Below are 21723 nucleotides of genomic sequence, written 5' to 3' on the forward strand. Positions count from 1 at the left end.
CAAAGTCCGCTTTTCATACATTTACTATTTTAGTCAAGTTGCCAGTTTCCCCTAAACCGTGATTCTCCATTCAAACCCTACACGCATTAATTGGCACGGATGAAAGGAGCGGTTAAGATTCGGACCTGCAGAGCACACCCAGCGGTGAGAGGCTGCCTCTGTGCGCTGTACTTTGTTGCGAGTTCAGCTCTGTGTAGCTGCTGGTTGGTAACAAGAGCTCGCTGTCTTAGGACCCCTTGAAGTAGAACCCCAGGCCTCAGGCACACAGTGACGTTCAGCGCCTGTGGGGTGCACAGCGGCTGTTTTAGTTTCTATTAGTGTGTGCTGCTGTGGGTTTGTGTTTAGTGAAAGTGAGTGTGCAAAGCCCTGCAGGGGGCTGGGCGGGTGCTCGCGTCCAGCTGTGCTGTCTCCAGCAGGTACCGGGGCAGGGAGGTCTGACACGGGCTCCCTGGGTCACAGGGATGAGCTGGTCTCCGGCCAATGGCTGGCAGGGAGGAGGGCGCAGGAGGGGAGAGGGCGAGCCTTGGACTGACTGTCAATGGCTGGCAGGGAGGAGGGCGCAGGAGGGGAGAGGGCGAGCCTTGGACTGAGTGCCCGTCCCACCTTTCCTCACTCTCAGATGAACCATCTGTCTCTCCGTGTCCTAAGCACAGGCAGCAGAGGCAGGGTTAAGGTTATAGAAATGGGATCTGCTTTGTGTGATAATTCAAGAATTGAAATCCTTTATCCTTTGAGATTTGGGAATCATATTTCAGCCAGCAACATCACTTAGATAAAATGAAAGGGGTGTACGGGCAAAAATGCTTCACTCCTTAGCTAGAAATCTGTCAAGCCACTTCTGGGGTAACATTGTACTGGTAAGCACTTCATCACGTGTAAACTGTTCAGGGTGCTCGTCTATAGTTCATCCTAGTAGTCTTGTCCTTATGTTATGCATAGTAACAGAATCAAAATCAGTTTTTAGGTCTCTTGTGTATGTGTGTGTGGCTCTGTGTGGGTGGCTTTTTTTGTAGGTGGCTCTATGCGTGGGTGGCTCTGTCTGTGTGTGGGTAACTCTGTGTGTGTGTAGGTGGCTCTGTGTGGCTGGCTCTATTTGTGTGCAGGTGGCTCCATGTGAATAGCTGTGTCGGTGGTTCTGTGTGTGTGGGTGGCTCTGTGTGTGGGTGGCTTTGTGTGTGTGGCTCTGTGTGTGGGTGCAAATGCAATAGGTCTCGAATTTGAGAGAGATTAAGCTATTGACATTGTAAATAACAATGCCGTTTCTTTAAATGTTTTAAAAACAAAAACATAAACAAAAATAATGTCATGAGCAATGCCAATAGCTCTAACTTTAACAATGCCGAGGCCATTGCATTGTAAATGCTTGTTATCTTACCTGGGGAAAAATACCGCCATATGTTCAAGTAATAATATTCAACACAGACCTGGACCTGATTGTTAGGTAGAACTATATATGAAATCGTTAACATTATTATTTTTTAATAGCCTTTTTGTCTTTGTTAGAATTGGCAGTGATCCTTAGGGTAACTATAAAATACGTTAGTGTTTTCTTCTTACATTTGCTAACTGAAGTATGTACTGTTAAGATTAAAACAAACCCGACTTTAGGTGAGTTTTCTTATTTTAGTGCCGGCATTTCAATAAAATTCCGGTCACGCCAGTATAAAAGCGGTCAGGTGGCAACCTTAGTCGCAACTACCATAATCTGATTTTGGCTCGTGGCCATTTCAAGCAGTCATCCGCTTCAATGCAAGGTTCAGCTAAGGAACGTGAGAGGGCCGGTCGCCCCACTGAAAACTTTGGAAGATTGATGGCTATTGATAAATGCAGCAGGACAGCCATGCGCGCTGTAAAGAATGACAGCAGGCCAGTAGCCCTGCAGCAAAAAGCTTAGAATGCAAAGATAACTCCACCCTAAGCAGGCAGCAACCAGTTTCCCTCACAGCTGTTCTTCTCTCGACCGGTTTACATAATCCCGCCCAACAACACGGACAGGCAAAAACACAAAAAGAGGACACAAATGGCAGGTATCGCTCTGGACGGATCGTAGTTCAAGAAGCCATCTTTAAGTGAACCTCACACCATCGATGTTAGGACATTTACTAAAGCAAAACGCACAAGGACGTTTCCTTCTAGTTTGATAAACAATTTCACTATCAGAAGCGTATTTTAAAATACACAAAAAACTCATACGCGTTTGAGGAGCGCAATATTTACGGTGTTGTGAAAAATATGTATTTTAAAGCTAACTATCCCGGCTCTGTTTATTTTTTGAAGAACTCGGTAGTTGTTCGTTTTCAACCGCCCAAGCAGCTTTCAAGCCACATTGTTAAGATGGCCACTTCTTCCCTATGTAATGGCTAGCGTTGTCCGCTCTTCTATGTCTCTGGTCTAGTGGCTGAGCCTTTGTGTTTGCGGAAACCTCTGTTTCTGCCAATAGAGAGACTGTAACGGCCGGCCCACTGTACTCGCTGTAGCGACCCCCAGTGGCAGCGCCGCTTGACAGCAGCCTGAGAGAAAGAGGAATGGCGCTGAGAAAGCCCGGGCAGTGAGAGGCCCCGGCATTAAGCGCAACCCGCGCCGGCAGTATGGTGAACACCCGGCGCTCCCTTCGCAGCAACACCGCAACCCCCGCCGCAGAGCCAGCTCACTTTATCTCCTCTAGGACTCGCTCCGGCAAGGGTGCCCGTAGTGAGGCCGCTGCAGAGCAGGTCAGCCGGGGACAGGGGTTCTGTTGGGATAGGAGTAGTGGGAAGGGACGCGGCTAGACTCTGCAACAGCAGCACACACAAGTTGTAGGTTGTCATCTGTCTGTGTGTACACACTGCCCCATGCAGCCAGAGGGAGGCGGGCCAGCGCCAACTGTGGCTGTGTCTGGGACTGCACCCTGCCAACACTGGACCCTGCACCTACCGGTAACCGTTCTTTGCAACCCCAACCGGCAACAGAATCTAGCATCTTTACCAATTCCCGCACACCTAGAGGAATGGAAGAATCCATTAAAAAAAAAAATCCTACAAAAAAGGGCGTAATCCCGAAACTATCCTACAACATGACTGAACCAAAATAAACCCTGCAAAACATACACCTCCTGCCAAGAAAAGAGGCCAAACATTTAGCAGCCCCACTCTAACCAAGAGCCAGAATCTCTAGGAGACCCCATCCGAAACATGTCCCATCGTCATTAACGACATACCCCAAACTAAACTACCACCAACTTCTTTGCTATAACTCTCGACTCAGCCTCATATTTTGTGTGCCCCTTCCACTTAGAACTTTTTTTCTTACCCTCCAACTTAAAAACCTCCATACATTGAAGGAACCACCGTAATGGCAGAACTCCAAACATTGACATCTATGGGATAATTATAATCAACTTGCTCAATCCTTCTCGGATACTCAACAAGTTTAGAATTGTGTATACAGCAACATTTCCAACCAAGCACAAATGCAGTATGCCCATGCAAGGTAAACCACATAGAACTTTAGCCTTAAACAAGCTTTTACAGTAACCACCACCCTACTTCTCCAAAGGCAAACAGTCCCCACTCAGTTATGGTTTAGGGGGACATCAGTCACAAAGTCTTTACAGGCTTTTCAGGATAAACACTTTATGTGTATGTATGTGTGTATTTCTATCGGTGTATCTCTTTTTAAATTTTTTTTTACATCACCTAATCCTAAACACACCCTTCCATTTGCACACTTGCATATTTATGTACTTTTTTCTATAGCTCCTACTCAAACCGCTTGGGGTTCAGTGCATTGTACAATGTATTGCGGTGCTATAGTGAGAGATGTGTTGACTAATTTAAAAAAAGGATATAACTGATGAACAGAGAGAGGTGATTATCTTATGCGTACATTTTCATAATATGTACAGCAAATCAGAAAGATTGGAATATAAGGGAATTAGTTAACTTTGGTAGATAAGTTAACATTTACATCAAACAGTGGAGTAGGTGGATAAGTACAAGGAGTGCAAACATTGGTAGTCAATTGAAGTAGGAACAGGTATGATTAAAATCGTGTTATAAGAACTGTTTAACAAAGTGTTGATGTTACACTTGAACCAGAATAAATAAAGTAAATGCATAATGTACAGACTGTGATTACAGCTGCAAATCACATTAAACATTGTGGTAATGTATAGAGTGCACAGAGTATATTAAACTATCAGGTCAAAAAGAGTCGATGTAGAGGTTGTGTAAAGGAGTTAATTACTGCAAGACTCCTATCAAGCAAGTCCATTACAATGTGAAGCATAATTATCCTTAACATCGGCCGTAAACTGAGTGCCCTATTTAAGATATAACTTTAAATGGTGCATAGCTAGACTTTGAGGGTTGAGCGTCTTAAATGAATAAAAGGGCCAGTAATAGGGTTAGTAGGATTGATGTTAAGTTCATTTATATGTATAGACAAAGATCATCTTCCGAGGAGAAATGGGACAGGAGATTGATGCGATCAGCAGCAGAATGTATATAACAAAAAGCGCATCAGCATAGGCAAGTATAGGCTATAATGGCCAGTTAACACTTAATGGATTTGCAAAATAATGTTAATGAGTGGAAGAAGGAAGGGTTTGCAATCATGACATAAGAAAACGGCAGAACATTATACTGTCTCATAGAGTTTCCCTATGAGCATGTGTTTAAGGAGAGATTTTACATTTGGAAAAGGCGGATGTCTTCTATCCTTCACATTCTGGCAACAACAAAACCTGGGGAAAATGGTCATTCTCTATATCAGATAATTTGAGTGAGGCAGGAAAGTCGTAATGTTGAACAAATGTTAAAGTGTGTGGAATTTGTTGGGGGCTGTGTACTGTGATCCGAACATTTTGGCATCTGAATGTGTGGGTAGGAGTGGATATTATGGGTCACCATGGAATATTTTCTCAAGAAGAATACATAAACGGTGAGCGAGAAACATGGGGGCAGATGAAATGTGCTCAATATAAGATCAGTCATCTTGGTCTTGGACAGGATCCTTTTAGAAGATGAATAGGTGAAAAGTGGCTGTTGAGGCTCAGAAGTCTCTTGCATTTCTCAAAGAGAGTGGACCATGCTGTTCCTGGCTCTAGGCAAACATAATGAGCTTGTAAGGGGAAAAAGTCTAGTATCCAGGAAAATTTTGTATGGTGGGAAAAAATAATCGTTGTGGATGAAAACGTCACGTAAAAGGCAAACACTTGGGGCGGGGTATGATCTGCGTTTGCACATTATTTATTAGAGAGAGTTTACTGGTGACTAGTGCAGTCTATTTTAAGTAGTCAGCAAAAGGGAGAGCTCAAAATCATTTTCTGAGGGATGTCATTTTCTTTGCAGTCTACTACAATGTTGGTTATGCTTTTGTGAGCACACCCTTCAATGGCACTTGGCCTATAAGGTGATTCCTCAGCAAGCACAACTTTTTGTGTATTTTCTTTATCTCACTTTAGAATCCTCTAGTTCATCCACTTAGCCATAGCATTGTACTGGGAACAGGGTATCCTCCGTAGCAGCAATGACACTGTTACAGTAGACTCCAGGTATAACCCTATACAAGTCTGCTGCTCATGCACCAACCCTAGTCAAATTAGGGCTGGTATCTCGTATGCCATTCAACTTGCTACCGTCCACCCCATCAGGTTCCAGATAGCCTGGGCTGTTGGGTGGGATTTGTGTACTTACTCATTCCTAGTATACTGGCCATCCTCGGAACAACTTGGGGCAACTATCACCCACAATGAACATTAGGCTAGGCACATCGGTGTTGGTGTTATGTTTGGGCAGTTAGCCCGCTGTCACTTTGAGTTCCACAATTATAACACATCCCTTATTAGGTCGGAGATACCTTATGGCTACCTCCACAATTCCCCAGCCATGTGACCTCTTAGAGCGGATTCATTCCCTTTAGGCTGTCCCTTGTGGAGTGACCTGGGAACCACAGTGGTTACTCTTAGAAGTTTCAATTTGATGCTTAGTACCCCTGTACCCTTGTCATCACACCCTTTGTCCATCTGACTGCCTTGTCCCTTCTGTACAGCTTCTGCACTAGTTAACAGCCCAGTTCATTATCTGCCTGTCCGAATGTGCTGCAAGTTCCTTAGTGCCAGAGTTCTGCAAATCATTCAAATATGGATTAATCTCTAATGGGCAAAGACCCACAATTTGTATAACTAGCTTACAGCTAACTAAGTTCGATGTCAGTTGGCAGTTCTTTGCGTGTGTTGCTGTGTTTCATGGTATCTTCTTCCACATGTTAGAGGAAAATGCACCTGCATGCGGCACAGTTATTTTTTTTGTTTAGAAAACGGTATTTTTCATTTTGATTTGCACTTTCAACATTCTGAAACAACAAACATCAAGATTGTGGCAGGTGTCGGTTGCAACATTTATAAAGTATTCCAGAATTGCGCAGAACTTTTCAAACCTGCTAGTAGTCTTCCTGTACTGTATGCCCAAGTCCTGGAAACAGCCTATTTCAAAGTGAATCCCCCAAACTCTGGATGCACCTCACAAGTTAGCCTAGTCAGTCCTCCCCAATGAGAACAACTTTGTTTTTCCCGAACTGGTGCGCAGCCCTGAGACTACTGCGCAGTAATTCAGGTCCCTTACTTGTACTGGCAATGATTCCTCTGGGGCACAAAGGTATATGAATGTGTCATCCTCATACATGGACGCAGTATTTGTGGTTGAGTCTGTTCTGATCCACAATCCTGCAGCACTGACTTCAATCTGCATCTCAGTGTCTTCACAACTAGTGTTAACAGGTGAAAGTGGTCAGCCTTGTCATTTACTCATCGAATCGATCAGCTTTCTTATACCACCTAGCCATGTGTATAATGGTTATTTCAGCCTAGAAAGTCAGGCATATATTATCACTAAAGCTCCACTACTGCGTCTTATTGCTCCGCTGATGTCCGCAAGGGCAGAATATGTGCCACTCATCCCAAAGATGCCGACTAATTTAGTTAGGCATGCATTTTCATAATATGTACAGCAAATCAGATAGATTGGAACATAAGGGAATTAGTTAACATTAGTAGATAATTTAAGATTTACATAACACATAGAGGTATGTCGAGAAGTACAAGACATGTAACATTTGGTAGTTATTTGAAGTATGAACATCAATGATCTATGTTATTTGTAGTGTTTAACAAAGAACTGATGTGTTAAATTTGAACCAAAATAAATGCAGTAAATGGATATTGTGCAGACTGTTACAGCTACAAGTCACGTTAACCCCACATTGGCCATGGTGCACCAGGACTTGCACCTTTCTGATCACCCTGTTTGCTAACAATGCTCAAAATGTAGATTTCACTATTGGCTGTGAATAGCGTGAGATGCAGTCATATGGGTCAGAATCTCTCAAACCGTATCCGATTTGGGGTTGTTGATAGGCAGTATTTTGGTATTATGCACCCACAGAAAGGTTTCCAAGAGTCTCTCCAAGGGCATATCTAGAAATTATGGTACAGAGCAGCAGGGAAACCATCACTTTCTGGTGCTTTGCCCCTCATACTTTGTATTGCTGCCACTAACCACTCTTTAGTTAAAAGGGTTGAACCTTGCTACTATTAAAACAGCTGCCACTAATCGTTAGTGGGGTAAAATTGCCTGGCTAACGGTATTATTTTAGCCATCCCTGTAAAAAGGAGTGCTATTTTTGGTGGATCTTTATCGACCAACAGAGTTTAGCACTCAGCCAGCGAGAAACTTACAAAGTCATATACTTTGCGCTGGACCCTTTTTGCAGTGGTACCCTGCACAAGAAAACCTAAGGTGTTTGTTAAAATGAGAAATTAAGGAGCAGATTGTAACAAAGACACCACACAAGGAACATTTGACACTACAAGGTGTTCAGTGTTTGGCTGGAAGACTTTATTAGTTGAGCCAACATTTGAGGTCAGTACCTTGCTCATTATCGGCTGTTTAAAGATAGTCTGAGTCTTGTGTCTGGCTTTGTGGCTTGCCTGAGAATTGTTGCTAATGCTGCTGAGAGCAGTTTGATGGCATCAGTTGTATTTGTGTTGTATGTATGTGTTTTTTTTTAAATGCTGTTAGATAGTGTTTTGGGTGCAAATGAAAATAGGTAAACTTTATATTTAGTTACAACAGGTATTGCATGAAAATATGACACTACACTCCCTCAAACATCAGACCAGGGCAAATGAGCAGAGGTAAACTGGCAGCTGGTAATATGCGAAAGGTGCTTCTGTACTACAACAGGAAAGGGTTTGTGTTGGTTGGCACCTCTTTGCCAACAAGACCTGCTTTAGTGCTATTTGTGTACTCGAGGAAGTCTGCTAAACATGTTCTGATGGGATTGTGAATTGTGGACTGGTTGAGTAGATGACGTTTTTTAAAAAAATTTGCTAAATAATTGTATTTAATGCTATACAGTAAACCTAATTCCATTGTATTATAGTGATTAATGCACTATATTCTAATGCATCATAATATTTATTTAAGTGATGCGATGCTGTGTGCAAGCATGCCTTAATTCATAAAAGAATATAGTTAGATTGAATCATTTTATCACTTACCAAATGTAGACAGATGACTAGTTGCTTGTTGGATAATGTTAATCTGAATAATTAAATCATTGAAAGGTTGGAGGACGTTAATGTGAAAGCTGTTGAGATTTTTCATTTGAACGGGTAGAAGAGAAGTCCTTCCCACATGCTTTAGCAAACAAGACAATGTATTGTAATTGCATTTATATCGTGCTTACTATACCTGACGAGGCATTGAAGCACTTTATGCTGGGCAGCATGCTAATGTGGAACCCAAGGTTAGCGACCATTAATATTGGTTATTTTGGCTATTGCGGTTAGTCTTGGATGCACAAGCAAACCATTCTATTAATTCATTCCAGTTTCTGTGTTGTAGATTAAATTAATAGAAGTTAGTTGTGATCATTAGTTTGGGTCGGGAAACATAGAAGGTCATGTAGATGGTTGGTGGGATTAAAAAATGAGCTAGAGGAGATTCGGTACTGTTAAATTACAGAGGTATGACTTTCAGAGAGGAGTAGTTGTGATCTTGTAAATGAGTTGTGGGCTGTTTGCAGAAATATAAAGATTAAGCCAAATAATGCATGATGACGGCCTTTAAATACAGTGATAGAGCGTGTCCCCGCATTCTCAACAAGACCAGATGATAGTAGACTGTCTGATTTCCTTGTAAGCACTTCATTGCTGTTTTCGAAGTTGCCTGGCTCCCAGCGCATTAGTAGCACCATCTTAGAAAGGGCTCTGACCCTTAAACTGTTAGGTAATTTATGATTGTTTTATGCTTTCACTTGATTTTAAACTTTCTCTTTTAGTTTGTGTTTCTTTACAAGTATTGCCTGCCTCAAAGGAGCTTGCGGCAGAACACGTGGTATTGCTGGACCCTTGTTTTGAATTTTTAGTTTCCTTCACTTGTTTTTAGGTGTCGCATGCGTGGGCTGCGCACATGCGCAGTCTCGCTGGCGAGATTTTATGATTTGGAGGAAATTCTGTAAAGGGCTTCAAGCCCCGCCCCTCTTTCCCATTGGCTGGCGTCACCGCTTATGCTAAACTGTTGCCAGCCATTGGGAAGGAGCACTGCGTGATGTAGACTTTTCCACTTTTCGGCCAGCCCACTTAAACGGGCTCGTCTGCCTTCCTCCCGTCGTAAAAGGTTTCTTATCTTTATGGGGCCATGTGTTCCAAACACATGGCCCCATAGAGACAAGCAATCGTTTTGCTATGGACGAAAATGAAAGCGAACCCTGCTTGTTATGGGGTCGCTCTAGAGTATGTGCATGCGTGCACTTGGGAGGAGAGGCTCGGGCATTGCATATCTTTAGAATTGTTATTGTTTGGAGGGCTTATTCTCTGGCATTGTGAATTGTTTTTCACCCGCCTACTGTGTATATTTTTATTGTGATTTGAAATGTGTAGCTTCCTGAGTGATGTAGCCAGCGCAGAGGTTGAATCAGTTTTACCTGGCTGTCTGGGGTGTTGGCTGTGTCAGCTGTGGTCTCTGTTACTTTACCACTGAATAAAGAGTTCACCACCAATCTGGATCTCATACGCTTCTGCCTGACGTCACCATAAGGCAGGCACCGTCGGATACATACAAGACATCTCGAACTGCCTGACGTCACCATAAAGCAGACAATGCGTTCCGCTTTGAAGAATGAAATGCTGAGTTGGCGCTACCGACATTCAGACGCCTTTCATCCGTTGGGGTCTTTTATTCCTAATGTTCCTCCAGATTACACAGGCAGCATCTGCGCCGCCTCGACCACAACAGCACCAAATAAAGATTAATAGCAGGGCCTCTTGCCAGTGCATCTTTACTAGTCACTCTCTACTAGTCACTCTCTACTAGTCACTCTCTACTAGTCACTCTCTACTAGTCACTCTCTACTCTCTACTCACTCTCTACTCTCCCCCTCTCTCTCTACCCCTCTCTCTACTACTCTCTACCTCTCTACCTCTCTACCTCTCTCTACGCGCACACATATATAATATACTCACGCTCAGTGCCTGCAGTCGACGAACCCGGTGTGGGGAGTTTGTGAACACCTCCCTGTTATAGTGTCCCACCCAATCACGAAGGAGACACTTTATTAAAGTGCGGACATTGTGAGTTACAAATGATGGCAAAGGCATTAGCTGAAACGCGTCATGCCACATTCATCTGGCTGGAATAAACGAGAGTTCCCGGTTACCTGCGTGAGCTTGTTTCTTTCTTAACAGGAAGGATTCTGGTGTCTATATATGTATATGCATTTATATATATGTATGTGTAAATATATACATATACATCTGCATATCTATATAAATGCATGCATACATATACATATATGCATGTTATGTACTTGAAAGTTTGAAAAACACTAATAAAAGCAAACCTAAAAAGCCACCTAATTACAAACCGAATTGCTTTAAGTTAAACAAGGACGAGACCTATTGCATTTTCAATGCTTGTTAGTCCGTGCTCTCAGCACCCTGTCATCATGCCTAAGACATGCCCCCTGCCGATGCCAGCCTTTAAATACGATAGTGTGTCCGCGTAGCTGCCGCCCCGCTGGCGCGTAAATGGCATGTCTTAGGCCAGCCCGTCTGCGCTGTTCAGCACCCGACCCGGAACGCGTCCGCCCCAGCCACTATGGTGGTTTGTTTACACAGCCCCAAATGTTTTGCAGATACTCAATGGGCGAGCTGCGTGAACCTAATCCAGGTAGGTTATGAAACGGCCCTGTGTTGTCCGTCGCCAACTGCGAAAATTCTGTGCCTTGTCCATATTGTAACTGCACCCTACTAAATCTTAAAATAAACAACCTCAGATCACCGGAAGTAAAGGGTTCCTCAGACATCAAGCAGTTTTGATGCGCTCTTATAAACGTGCAATCCTTGGTGAAACACGCCACTGCCTTTGTGGATTTCTTAGATGCTCTGTATTTAGCTATGCCATTTATTGCCAAATTATGGGCCGATGCAGCGGCCGTGCCCGACCTAGCCATAGCAGTACCTTCAGGTTATTTGATTCACAGACTCGACTGGGTAGGAAAAAAAGGAGGAGGCATTGCCGTAATTTATCAACACTCTTTTGCAGGGTCCTTCAGGGAACTTATCAGCTCAAAAGAACTAGATGCGATGGCATTTAAACTACAATTTACTAAGTATTATATATTCAATGGGATCCTTCTATATTTATTTATTTATTCGTCCCCAAGGCTCCTGTACAGTCTTTCTATCGAACTTTCCCCAGCTTTTAGACCTAAAAATCGATTCTCCTGACTACACGATATTGGGGGATTTCAATTTGCACTTGGAAAATCCAGATAACACGGATGCGTCAAATCTCTCTGACATGTTGCTTAGACTAGGATTAGAGCAGTTGGTTAAAGAACCGACGCATCAAGCAGGTCATCGACTCGATGGCATTGTTTCCGACTGCCCTTACCTTTCAACATCGACAGTCCTCCCTGTGGCATGGTCTGACCATCGGGTGGTCATGTTAAACATTAAATTACCCACACCGCAATTAATATTAAACCTCGACTTATAAGGCTGTCCTCTAAATGGCACACTGTTAGAGCGGAAGAGCTAGAATCAGTCTTGACCGCGACCATGCCACTGGCCACGACCGATCCGGATAAAGCCGCCTCTTTATATCAGTTATGGCTGGACAAAGCTATAGATGGAATAGCACCTGTTAATTTCAAATAGAGCAGCAGGGTCAATCCTAAGTCTTCAAAAACAAACATGTCACAGACAGGAAAGAAAATGGAGGCGACATAATGAGAAATCAGAGAAATTCAAAAGCATCTTAGCCATTTACAAAGATATGATCATCAAAGAAAAAACCTTATATTTCACCCAAAAAATAGAAGCGGTAAAAAAATCTTCAAAATAACTTTTGTCCTGTTAACAGTTATCTAAAATACCGGTAAAAGTAAATCATGACTTTAACAAGACCTTTTGTAACTCTTTTGGTTACCTTCTTTCAAGACAAGGTGAATTCTGTTTTTAATCTTTTCTTTTCCAATTCTGCAAACCGGCCGATCTATCGAACAGGGCTCCAATCCAAGGGAAACAAACATAAGGCCACCTTAACTGCCTTTTCTGAGCTCTTCCCTGAGTAAATCAAAACTCTTCTTTTGAAAACCAAGTCAGGATCCCCTTTAGAAAAATGCCCTACCAAAATTACACATCTAGCATCAGAAACAATTTCAGGCTCCATAACAGAACTTTTTAATAAAATGATCAAGCTAGGGCAATTTCCAAGTCTTTGGAAGATGGCATCTATCCTCCCTCTGCCCCAAAAAACTAATCTAGATCCCACAAACCCCAATGATTATTGGCCAATCTCGAAACTACCCCCCTTGCTAAAATATTTGAAAAACAATCATCTCTCAGCTGACCACTTTTATCGAGGACCACAGCCATCTAGACCCTTGCCAATTCAGTTTTAGGTTACACCATAGCACTGAACAAATCAGACTCCTGCTGGATGGTGGTGGCAGTGCCATGCTGATCCTATCAGCAGCATTCAACACTGTAGACCATGATATCCTACTGAACAGGCTTGCAGACATTGGTGTAAGGGACATAGCCCTCTCCCTTCTTAAATCGTTCCTGTCAGACAGAATAATTTGTTGCAGCAGACAATTTAAACTCCCCCTATTTTTCTCTCCCATGTGGTGTTCCCCAGGGCTCGTCTCTTAGCCCGACCTGTTTCAATATATATGTGGCACCTTTGGCCAAACTTATTAGATCATTCGGGTTCACTGTAGTCACTTATGCAGATGATACCCAATTAGTGGTCTCAGTATAATCAAATGTTACAGATACAGCAAGGCCTTTTCATAGCTGCATGGAGGAGATTGTGAAATGAATGGCCCAAAACCTACTAAAGTTGAACTCTGGTAAAACCGAGGCACTGCTGTTTGAAAAAGATCGCTCCTTTTGGTCCCAATATTGGTGGCCATCTGATCTAGGCAAATTTCCTTCTCTAGGGTACCAAGGTAAAAAACCCTGGTGTAGTATTTGACAGCCCGCTGACCTTTGAAGGGCATGTTAACGTAAATTACCTCTGCCTCCTTTTTTACCATGAAACTGCAAAGAAAAATATTACCTTTCATACCTAAAGATTTGCAAACCACGGTAGTCTCTGCATCGAAAATAGACTACACCAATGCACTATTTGTGAATATTAGAAAGAAAAGCCTTAACAAGCTGCAGATTTTGCAGAACTCCCCTGCAAGTCTATTGTTAGGCATACCAAACAAAAGATCCGTATCAGGTGTTCTTCCACTTCTTTATTGGTTACCCATAGAGAAACGCATACATTTGAAAGCTTTATGTATTGCTTTCAGGGCTCTTCATGGAGAAGCAACTGAATTTTTCAAGCTAAACTTTTGCTGGTACATTCCGCCCACACATCTTCGTTCAGAATCAGCGTCCAACGTGATCATTCCAAGAGCAAATAGAGCTCAGTGGGGAGGGAGAAGCTTCATAGGCAGCATCTCTTGTCTTTGGAACTGTCTCCCAATATCTTTAAAGAGGGAAACTGACCTGCTTGCTTTCAGGAAAAACTTGAAAACGTGGCTTTTTAAATTATACGGCTCGTCAGTCTTGGCCGGCGACCTCATAGAGTCCCATGCCTAGACACCCCTGGGTAGTAGCGTGCTCTTTTGTAAATTATTATTTCATTTCATTGCATTTCACTTAGGTTAGTTTGTGCTCAGAGAAAGAAGGCCTACAGATGATGGAAAGGAAGAAGAGGGCATTTTGAAAGAAAAGAAGATAGGTGACAGTTGGAAGCTTTAAGTAAAGGTTAGTTTTTTTATGCTCTTGTTTAGGAATATAGGGGATGTTTTTTGAGGTAGCGTGCATTTTGAGGATACAAAATGGTAGGAAGAAACAACTTTATTTGAATGTGAAGTCAGTGCTATATTAGGTACTTTTAATGGGCACTTGAATCTGGCAGTCTGTCTACTTCTAGGATACTGCTAGATCACCGCTACAGCCCGGTCAGCCTATCAGCTCAGGGGGTTGGAAGCCAAAAGTAATTGCTGGATGCATAAAAATGGGGTAATATTGAGAGCTTTAGGCTGTGCTGAAAGGAAACATTGATTCCAAGATCATATCAGTGTGTGAAGATATATGGGTCTGTAACACAAAATACTGGAGCGAATGAATGTCTTCTGATGTTCTTCCTTATGTTTGGTTCACAGAATTAATTACAAAAAAGAGTGGGATTTATTTTGGATGCCTCCTGTTTGAAATGGCACAAGATGAAGGGTGTGGACAGCTTTCCCAGACAGTGGAAGTGTATTGTCTACATTCCAGTGGCTCGATGGTCGAGATACAGACACTGGTGTGAGGAGGATGTTGACAGAGTTCTCTTTAAATATTAAATCAAGACTTTGTTAGCAAGAGGCTGCTGATTAGACTTCCTGAACCACTGCCCTTTGGTAGAATGCTGGGCTGGGAGTGGATCTGCGAATTGTTGTGCAGGGTGAATGGGGACATTTAGGTGAGGTCAGGACCTTGATCTTCATTGATCACACTTTCAGTTGGGCTGATGGCAGACAAGTGCAGAAACCTCACACCTTTGTGTGCCTCTGTTGTGGGTGCTTCAGACTGGAGAGTATACTGATGTGAGGTGCATCACTACACAGAAGCTTTATCTGGAGAGCAGCCTGGATTGACAGTTGAAAGGAGGACAACCCCAAATGTATTCTGAAGCATGAGACCGTGGGTCCACTTGCAGCATGAGTCAAGTAAAAAGTCGGTGTCTTTAATCGTCACTCCCCTGTCACTCCCTAAGAATTAGTGATAAACGCAGGGTCTACAAACAGGTGCCGTTGAATCGAGAACAATGTCTCTGAGGCATGATAATTTAAACATGTATGTCTGCTATATAAAAAATATATACATATTCTCCCTATATAAATAGCTTATCATTCCCTAATAGGAAAAGGCTGGTTACAGATTTTTTTTTTTTTTAAATACAATTTTATTGAGTTTTCAAGCAGCATAATAAATGCAATACATCTTCAAAACAATTGGCCGCTAATAATTAAAAGGTATGAATACACAGATCTTTACAAAGATGTAAATAACAATGTGGACATTCGTATCCAAGAACACATATCAAGACAGTGTCACGTTATCTAAGGAGCAAAAGATAAGGAACTGACTTGACATTGCGAGATATCCGAGTATTAGCAGACCCATAAGTATCTGACTCACTCTACTTTACAAACTAATATGAAAACTTAGAACCACCCCCACACCCCCTGTTCCTGTTCCACTAACTTATAGCGTGAGACAAATAAAGATTGTATCCACACAGTAAATAACAGACAGTTTCATAGCATACATATGTATATATCTATAGGTCCTCCGAGAGATAAAGGGAAATGGCATTATTGGGTAGCAGATAGTTTAGCTTTTGGGGATGTGGGGGTGGGCTGGGCCTGCTCTGCGATGTTAGTGGGGTTAGCATATCAATGGCTTTAAATGTTTCAAGCATGTAGTCCCAATCTAGAGAGCTAGGGATTTTATGTAATCCTCTAAATTCCTCTTATCTGATAAGCGTACTCTCAGTGGTACCCCAGCGAACCATTACTGTCTGCCATGAGATAGGTGTAGTGGGAGAAGCAGATTTCCTCCGCATTGTGATGGCATGTTTTGCTATAAGCACAGCCAAGTCAGCAAATCTATACTGGACCCTCTGCCTCTTGGGTCGTTTATGCAGTCCCAGCAGACAGCTTTACGCCGATGACCAAACAGTCATACCGGTGACTTCCTGCACTCTGTAACCAACAGTTTGCCAGTATATGCGTAAAGGCGGGCACTCCCAAAGCACATGAAGTAGGTCTGCATCTGCTTCCTGACACCTAGGGCAGGTGAGTTGTATGTTGGGGAATATACGATTAAGGCGATGTGGTGTGAGGTATGCCCAATGTAAGATCATGTACTGTATGTATTTAAATTTAGCATCGCGAGACACTTTCTTAGGAACTTCTAAAAACAGATGCCCATTCCTTGTCCGTCATTTCTCTTCCCAGCTCCAGCGACCATTTAACATGGAGTGGTAGTAACTGTATCCCCGAGTGTCCTCGAATATCTCTGTATAGCCAGCGAGTGGGGTGGTGTCACCTTCCCATGAGATATGTTGCGTATAGTAGTTCATGCTTAGGGGATTCAATCCCGTTAGGGGACCACCAGCGTTTGATGTAGTAAGAGATAGCTGCGTGTAGAAGAAAATGTGTCCGGGGAACCCCCTGTGTACGGACAAAGTTAACGTGATCTGCTAGTATGCCCTCAGTGAATAATGCTAGCTGGTTACAGATTTCATTCACGTGATCTGCATTTTGTGTTATGTTAATGTAAATCTAAACTATACACTTCTTTAGTCACAGAATAAGCACTCTAGCATGTCTTATACTTCCCATCAAATACTTGGACTCCATTGTCCACATCACGAACATTTAAATTCTCGCAGTCTCTCACCCATTCTGCCAGCAGACTCTGCTCCTCCAGTAACAAGCTGGAACAAAACGCCTATTCTGTTAAGTACATTTGGTATTTTAAAAGTTTGCTTTCATACAAAGACACAAACCCACAGGCAAGGATTGGCAGTCCATAAGTGGCCCCCATAGAAATGAAAAAAACGGATGTTGAGACTTCAGAGTTAAGGCTGAAGCAGCTTCGATTTCCCCCATCTTTTGATTATCCGTCTTTAGAAAGATTAAGATCTCATTGATAATTCCTGTTCAGTTTCAACAGAGCAGAAACATCTCTTCAATAGATAGGCAGCGCCTCTGCTGTTAATTATGATACATATTGCCTAATAGACAATGTTCGAGCAGAACATTTAAATATTGCCCTTGTATGCTAAAAAAATCACTCCCAACATAACTGGAAGAGTTGGCAGTACTAATAAATAGCTTATCCTCTTCTCTCCTCTCTCTAAACGACTTCACTCCCATTGCATTTCATTTTTATTCATTAATTATTACTTAACCATCAAATAAATATTTTCCAGACCTACTTAGTATTACGTGCCACAGAGATTGTGAGGGTATTCATTAGATTGGTGTATTCTCCACCTGTTTCATGTGCTCAGATTAGATGTTCAAGCAGGATGAGAACGTGTGTGTGAAGGCAGGCAGCCTTGTTGCAAAGAACCAGTGATTATCATCTAGGCCATTTGTCTAGTATAAAATGGGTGTGAGTTTATGATCTATATGCTTCTATAATAAAAAAAATTCGAATTGCGCGGAGTTGGCACTGTGGTGGGAAGTTAATCCACATCCACCTTCCATCCAAACAGTTTTTGTTTGAATACCAACAGGACCCCAGTAAGCAGCCTTCTGCACATAGTTTACTGTGCTTTCTATCTAAACACCCTGATGTCTTCTAACTATAACGAGGTTTTCCTCTAGAAATCTTAAACTGGACATCTCTAAATTGATAGAAGCCATTACATGGAAATCCAGCCTGTCGTACTGTAAACAGGACACCCATTAACCTAGCTAATAACTAAAATATTGTCAAATAGTTTCTAACCAGGCACTGTCACACCTTGTTGCGTGACATCTTTCCTGTAACAAAAAAATCCAAAAACATTTTGGGTTTAAACAAATTCTTGAGAGGTAGTCTAATAGTCTAGCTTGCATAGGTCACCCCAGTTTAAGCCCATCAATGTATTTATTTTAAGGCTGAAAGCCTTTCCAAGGGAAATGTCTTTTAGAATTGCCGTTCTTCAATAGGACTTGAGTTGTAAACATTTCTGAAATTATACATTGCTTTCCCTTCAATACCCAAAGTAAGTAAAATGACTGTAAATCTGCTCTAATTCACTTTGGAGGAGTAGATTATGTGAAGTGTGCCCTCACAAAGTAGATTCCACCTCTGCCCTGTTAGTGTGGAACAAAAGAGTATGCTACTTATGTTCAGTAATGCTCTTTCTGATGGCACTGGATAGATATTTCAAGAGATTTATCAGCTTTTCAATATTCTCAGGTACCAGACTGAATCTGGAAAGATTCACAGCAATATCTTTCAATATCTACCAGTGCTGTCAGGTGCTTTGTGTCAGTGCGCCACAACAACCAAGACATTGTAACTAGACCCTGTATCTCACGCCATCCTCCTTGCTGGCATCAGTTTAGCTCTGTTTCCTTGTACATCAGCTAACTAAGGTTCTGAAAGTCCTATGAAAATTGATGTTATTCCTTATCATGAGAAAACAGTGCATGCCGTGAGTTATTTAGCTTCTTAAAGACCAGTTGTACTCCGACATGTAAGAGGAATTCCTCTAAGGGTGAACCAAATGTGATATGCTACAGTCTCCAGCATAGAGAGTTGTTCTGGTCCCTGGAAAATTCTTAGGCAAGCTTTAGACATGAGACTGAAGTGAATGCCAATAATTAATTGAATTGTGCTATTGGTAATAAGGTGTCAAGCAGTACCGAAAACTATCCTTACCCAAGAAAAGACCTGCATGAGAGAGCAGATAGAATTCTGAGGGTTGCTTTGATTCCAGAGCGTGGTGGCACCATTATTTGACGGATCGGTCCTGTCCAGGTGGCCAGGATGCGGTTGGCATGAATATGGAGTATTACTACGGTTCTTGAGCTGAATAGAAGAGCCAGTAGCTTTCACAGGGCAGCACTTACTATCTTCTTCTCAAATATATGTCTGATAGATCCCGTAATGCCCAGTTATGCCAAATGGTATTATAGAGTACCTCAAGCTCTTGAGTGTCTGCTAAAACTATTCTTTGAAATGTGAGCTGGAGTGTCACCTCTTGGTTGCCGTACCATCCCTTCACAGAATTGTACATAGCCTTCTATATTTTAGTGTTCAAGTTGATTGAGGTCTGTAAATGTAATTTTCCTTTTACCATCTCTTCTCCACTGTCTACTTTTCATAAAAACTTCACGTATTATACTACTTTCTAAACTCTTCTTTATGGTGACCCAAAACTATTACTTGAACCCCGGAATATCAAGACCAATTTTTCCTTGAACACCTTGCATTTAATGGTGATACTCCTCCACCCTTTTAGTCACGTATATGAGTTGATGGCATCCATGACTGCTCAGTGGACACATTCTTTTGTGCACTGAAATCAGCAGTTTGCCTCCGCCTTATTCACTGTCCTGCAAGTGATTTCCCAGCATCAAACTGCCCTTTTCTCAGTTTCCCTGAAGTTCCTTCCCAGATATGTCCATTGCAGTCTGGTGACACTCCAATTTGATCTCATGTTCACGTTTAGGTCTCAGCAGTTCCACTCAGCCTGTCATCTTTCAGGAGATTAATAAAATCGGTACTTTTTTCTGTTATGTAAATCCCACTGTACTTAGTTGGTAAAAATCTTTATTCGACTGGTGATAGAAATTAAGATGTTTTCTCAGCGACGTATACAACTAATTTTAGAAGCCCTCATCAACATTCATGCCCAACTTTATAGTACTGTAAGATAGGCCCTGATCCCTGCCTTCGTTTTTGAATCTCAATCTCCACTCCCTTGGTCATGCCCTGCATAATCTTGGCCATTCCCTGAACATATGAACCTCACTGCGCACCCTCTGTTGTGCTATGTGCACTAATGTCAGTTATTTTCTTTGCGCACACATGGCCATAATAGCTATGCTGTCAGTCCACTTCATTGCACCTTGTAAGCCATGGTAAGTGCATCTACACTCTCGCAGATCCTCATTTACACTTTACACACCACTAGCTATGATCCTGATGCACCTACCCTACACACTCTCAGCCAGCATTGTCACCTGCACTCTTTCTCTGCAGATACTCGCTGCTTACATTTATTCACTCTGCATATTCTTTGTCAGTTTGTGTGCCCTCACCATGCTCTAATGAAATTTACCTGCACACTTACATCTACAGTGCATACTCTTTCTCTGCTTCTTGCATTCTGTGAGACTTATCTGTCTTTTGAGGAAGCCTGAAAGGGCATTTCTTTGATTGGGAGTGCTTGTAGAGAGAAGTAACTGAACAGAAACTGCGGACTTCAGTTACCATTGCATTCCAAATGGATAAGCAAGCTCAGCCTATTTGTTCACATGGATCTTGAAGTGTACCGATTAGAGCAGTCCAAGATTACCCCAGGAGATCTTTGGATATTTAAAACTTGATACACAATGCCCAGTCTGAGTTGTGTCCTGGCAAATGAGCAGTTTTGTATTTTCATGCAGGGACGATAGTGTGGATCTAGGCTACCTGGTTGCATATACCACAACACAAAACAGGAAAGAGATGCTCGGCATGTTAAAACTTGATGTCGGGAAATTGATATGTTCGCTCAGCCCACCTGACATCTACAGCATCTCTGGGGCCAGCTGAGATGCAACAGTCAAAGGCATATACAAACATAACCTTAAGGGGAACCATTATTTCGTGCACGCACTTGCCATGTCCTATATGGAGATGCATCATCTCAATCTGTTGCTTAGTTTCAACCCCCTTCTCTCTCCCTCTCATGCTTTTTTGGGCACCACTGCTAATTTCCCATCTTGTTAACTAATTAGATTATTGTTTGCATTACATAAATATAAACTTGGGGCTTGTGTCCAAACACGCTTTGTCTAAGTTTCAAGTCCATCTGCTACCCTCTTATGAAAAAGCTTGCACCAACATTGGGCCAGTTCCTAACCTTCCTTTCTTTTATAATGAGGAACAGAATATGTCTACTCTATCTTCTATTTTCTTGTCCGTGATAATTCAGTCACATTAGTAGAACACAAAATAACCCTAGTCACAATTACCAATGATAACCCTCTATCCTTGGCGCATTAGAATGGGATATCAAAGTCTACTGTGCTTGGTTATAGCCTTGAACTTCTTGGATCAAAATACACTTCTTCAGTCTATTGCTTCGGTCTCCAACCGAGCCCTCATATGTTTTTCTTTCTTTGTCATGGACGCAGGTTTGTTGAATGTGTCTTAGCTCAGTGCCCTTTGGATCTCTCCTGTCCCAATCACGTCTGAGGCATGTTTGTTTGCCCTTCCTCCACTTTTGATCCTTTGTAGAAAGGCTTTACCTCCAGGAATACAGCACTCAAATCTACTTAAGGCTTTCATGGAATTGACAAAACTCCCTGTATCAGGTCATCTCCTAGACCAGGTCAGGAATTGGATGACATTTAGTAAATAGTCTTTAAAGATTCCTGCAATGTTCAAAAACTATTACCATGAACGTAATCTAC

At 42.2% G+C, this 21723-nt stretch overlaps 1 protein-coding gene across 3 annotated transcripts in view; it reads left to right on the forward strand.

The window, feature by feature from the left end:
- The first annotated feature begins 2416 nt into the window (after positions 1-2416).
- The window catches only part of ATAD2B (ATPase family AAA domain containing 2B), a 790780-nt gene continuing 771473 nt past the window's right edge, over positions 2417-21723 (forward strand). For all 3 annotated transcript variants that reach the window (XM_085610606.1, XM_085610608.1, XM_085610607.1), the window contains exon 1: positions 2417-2711. In XM_085610606.1, coding sequence (XP_085466732.1) covers positions 2589-2711 — 123 coding nt within the window. In that variant the 5' untranslated portion in view covers positions 2417-2588. The remainder of the gene's footprint in view (positions 2712-21723) is intronic.

The sequence above is a fragment of the Triturus cristatus genome, chromosome 6 (assembly GCF_964204655.1).
Source record: "Triturus cristatus chromosome 6, aTriCri1.1, whole genome shotgun sequence".
NCBI classification, from domain to species: domain Eukaryota; kingdom Metazoa; phylum Chordata; class Amphibia; order Caudata; family Salamandridae; genus Triturus; species Triturus cristatus.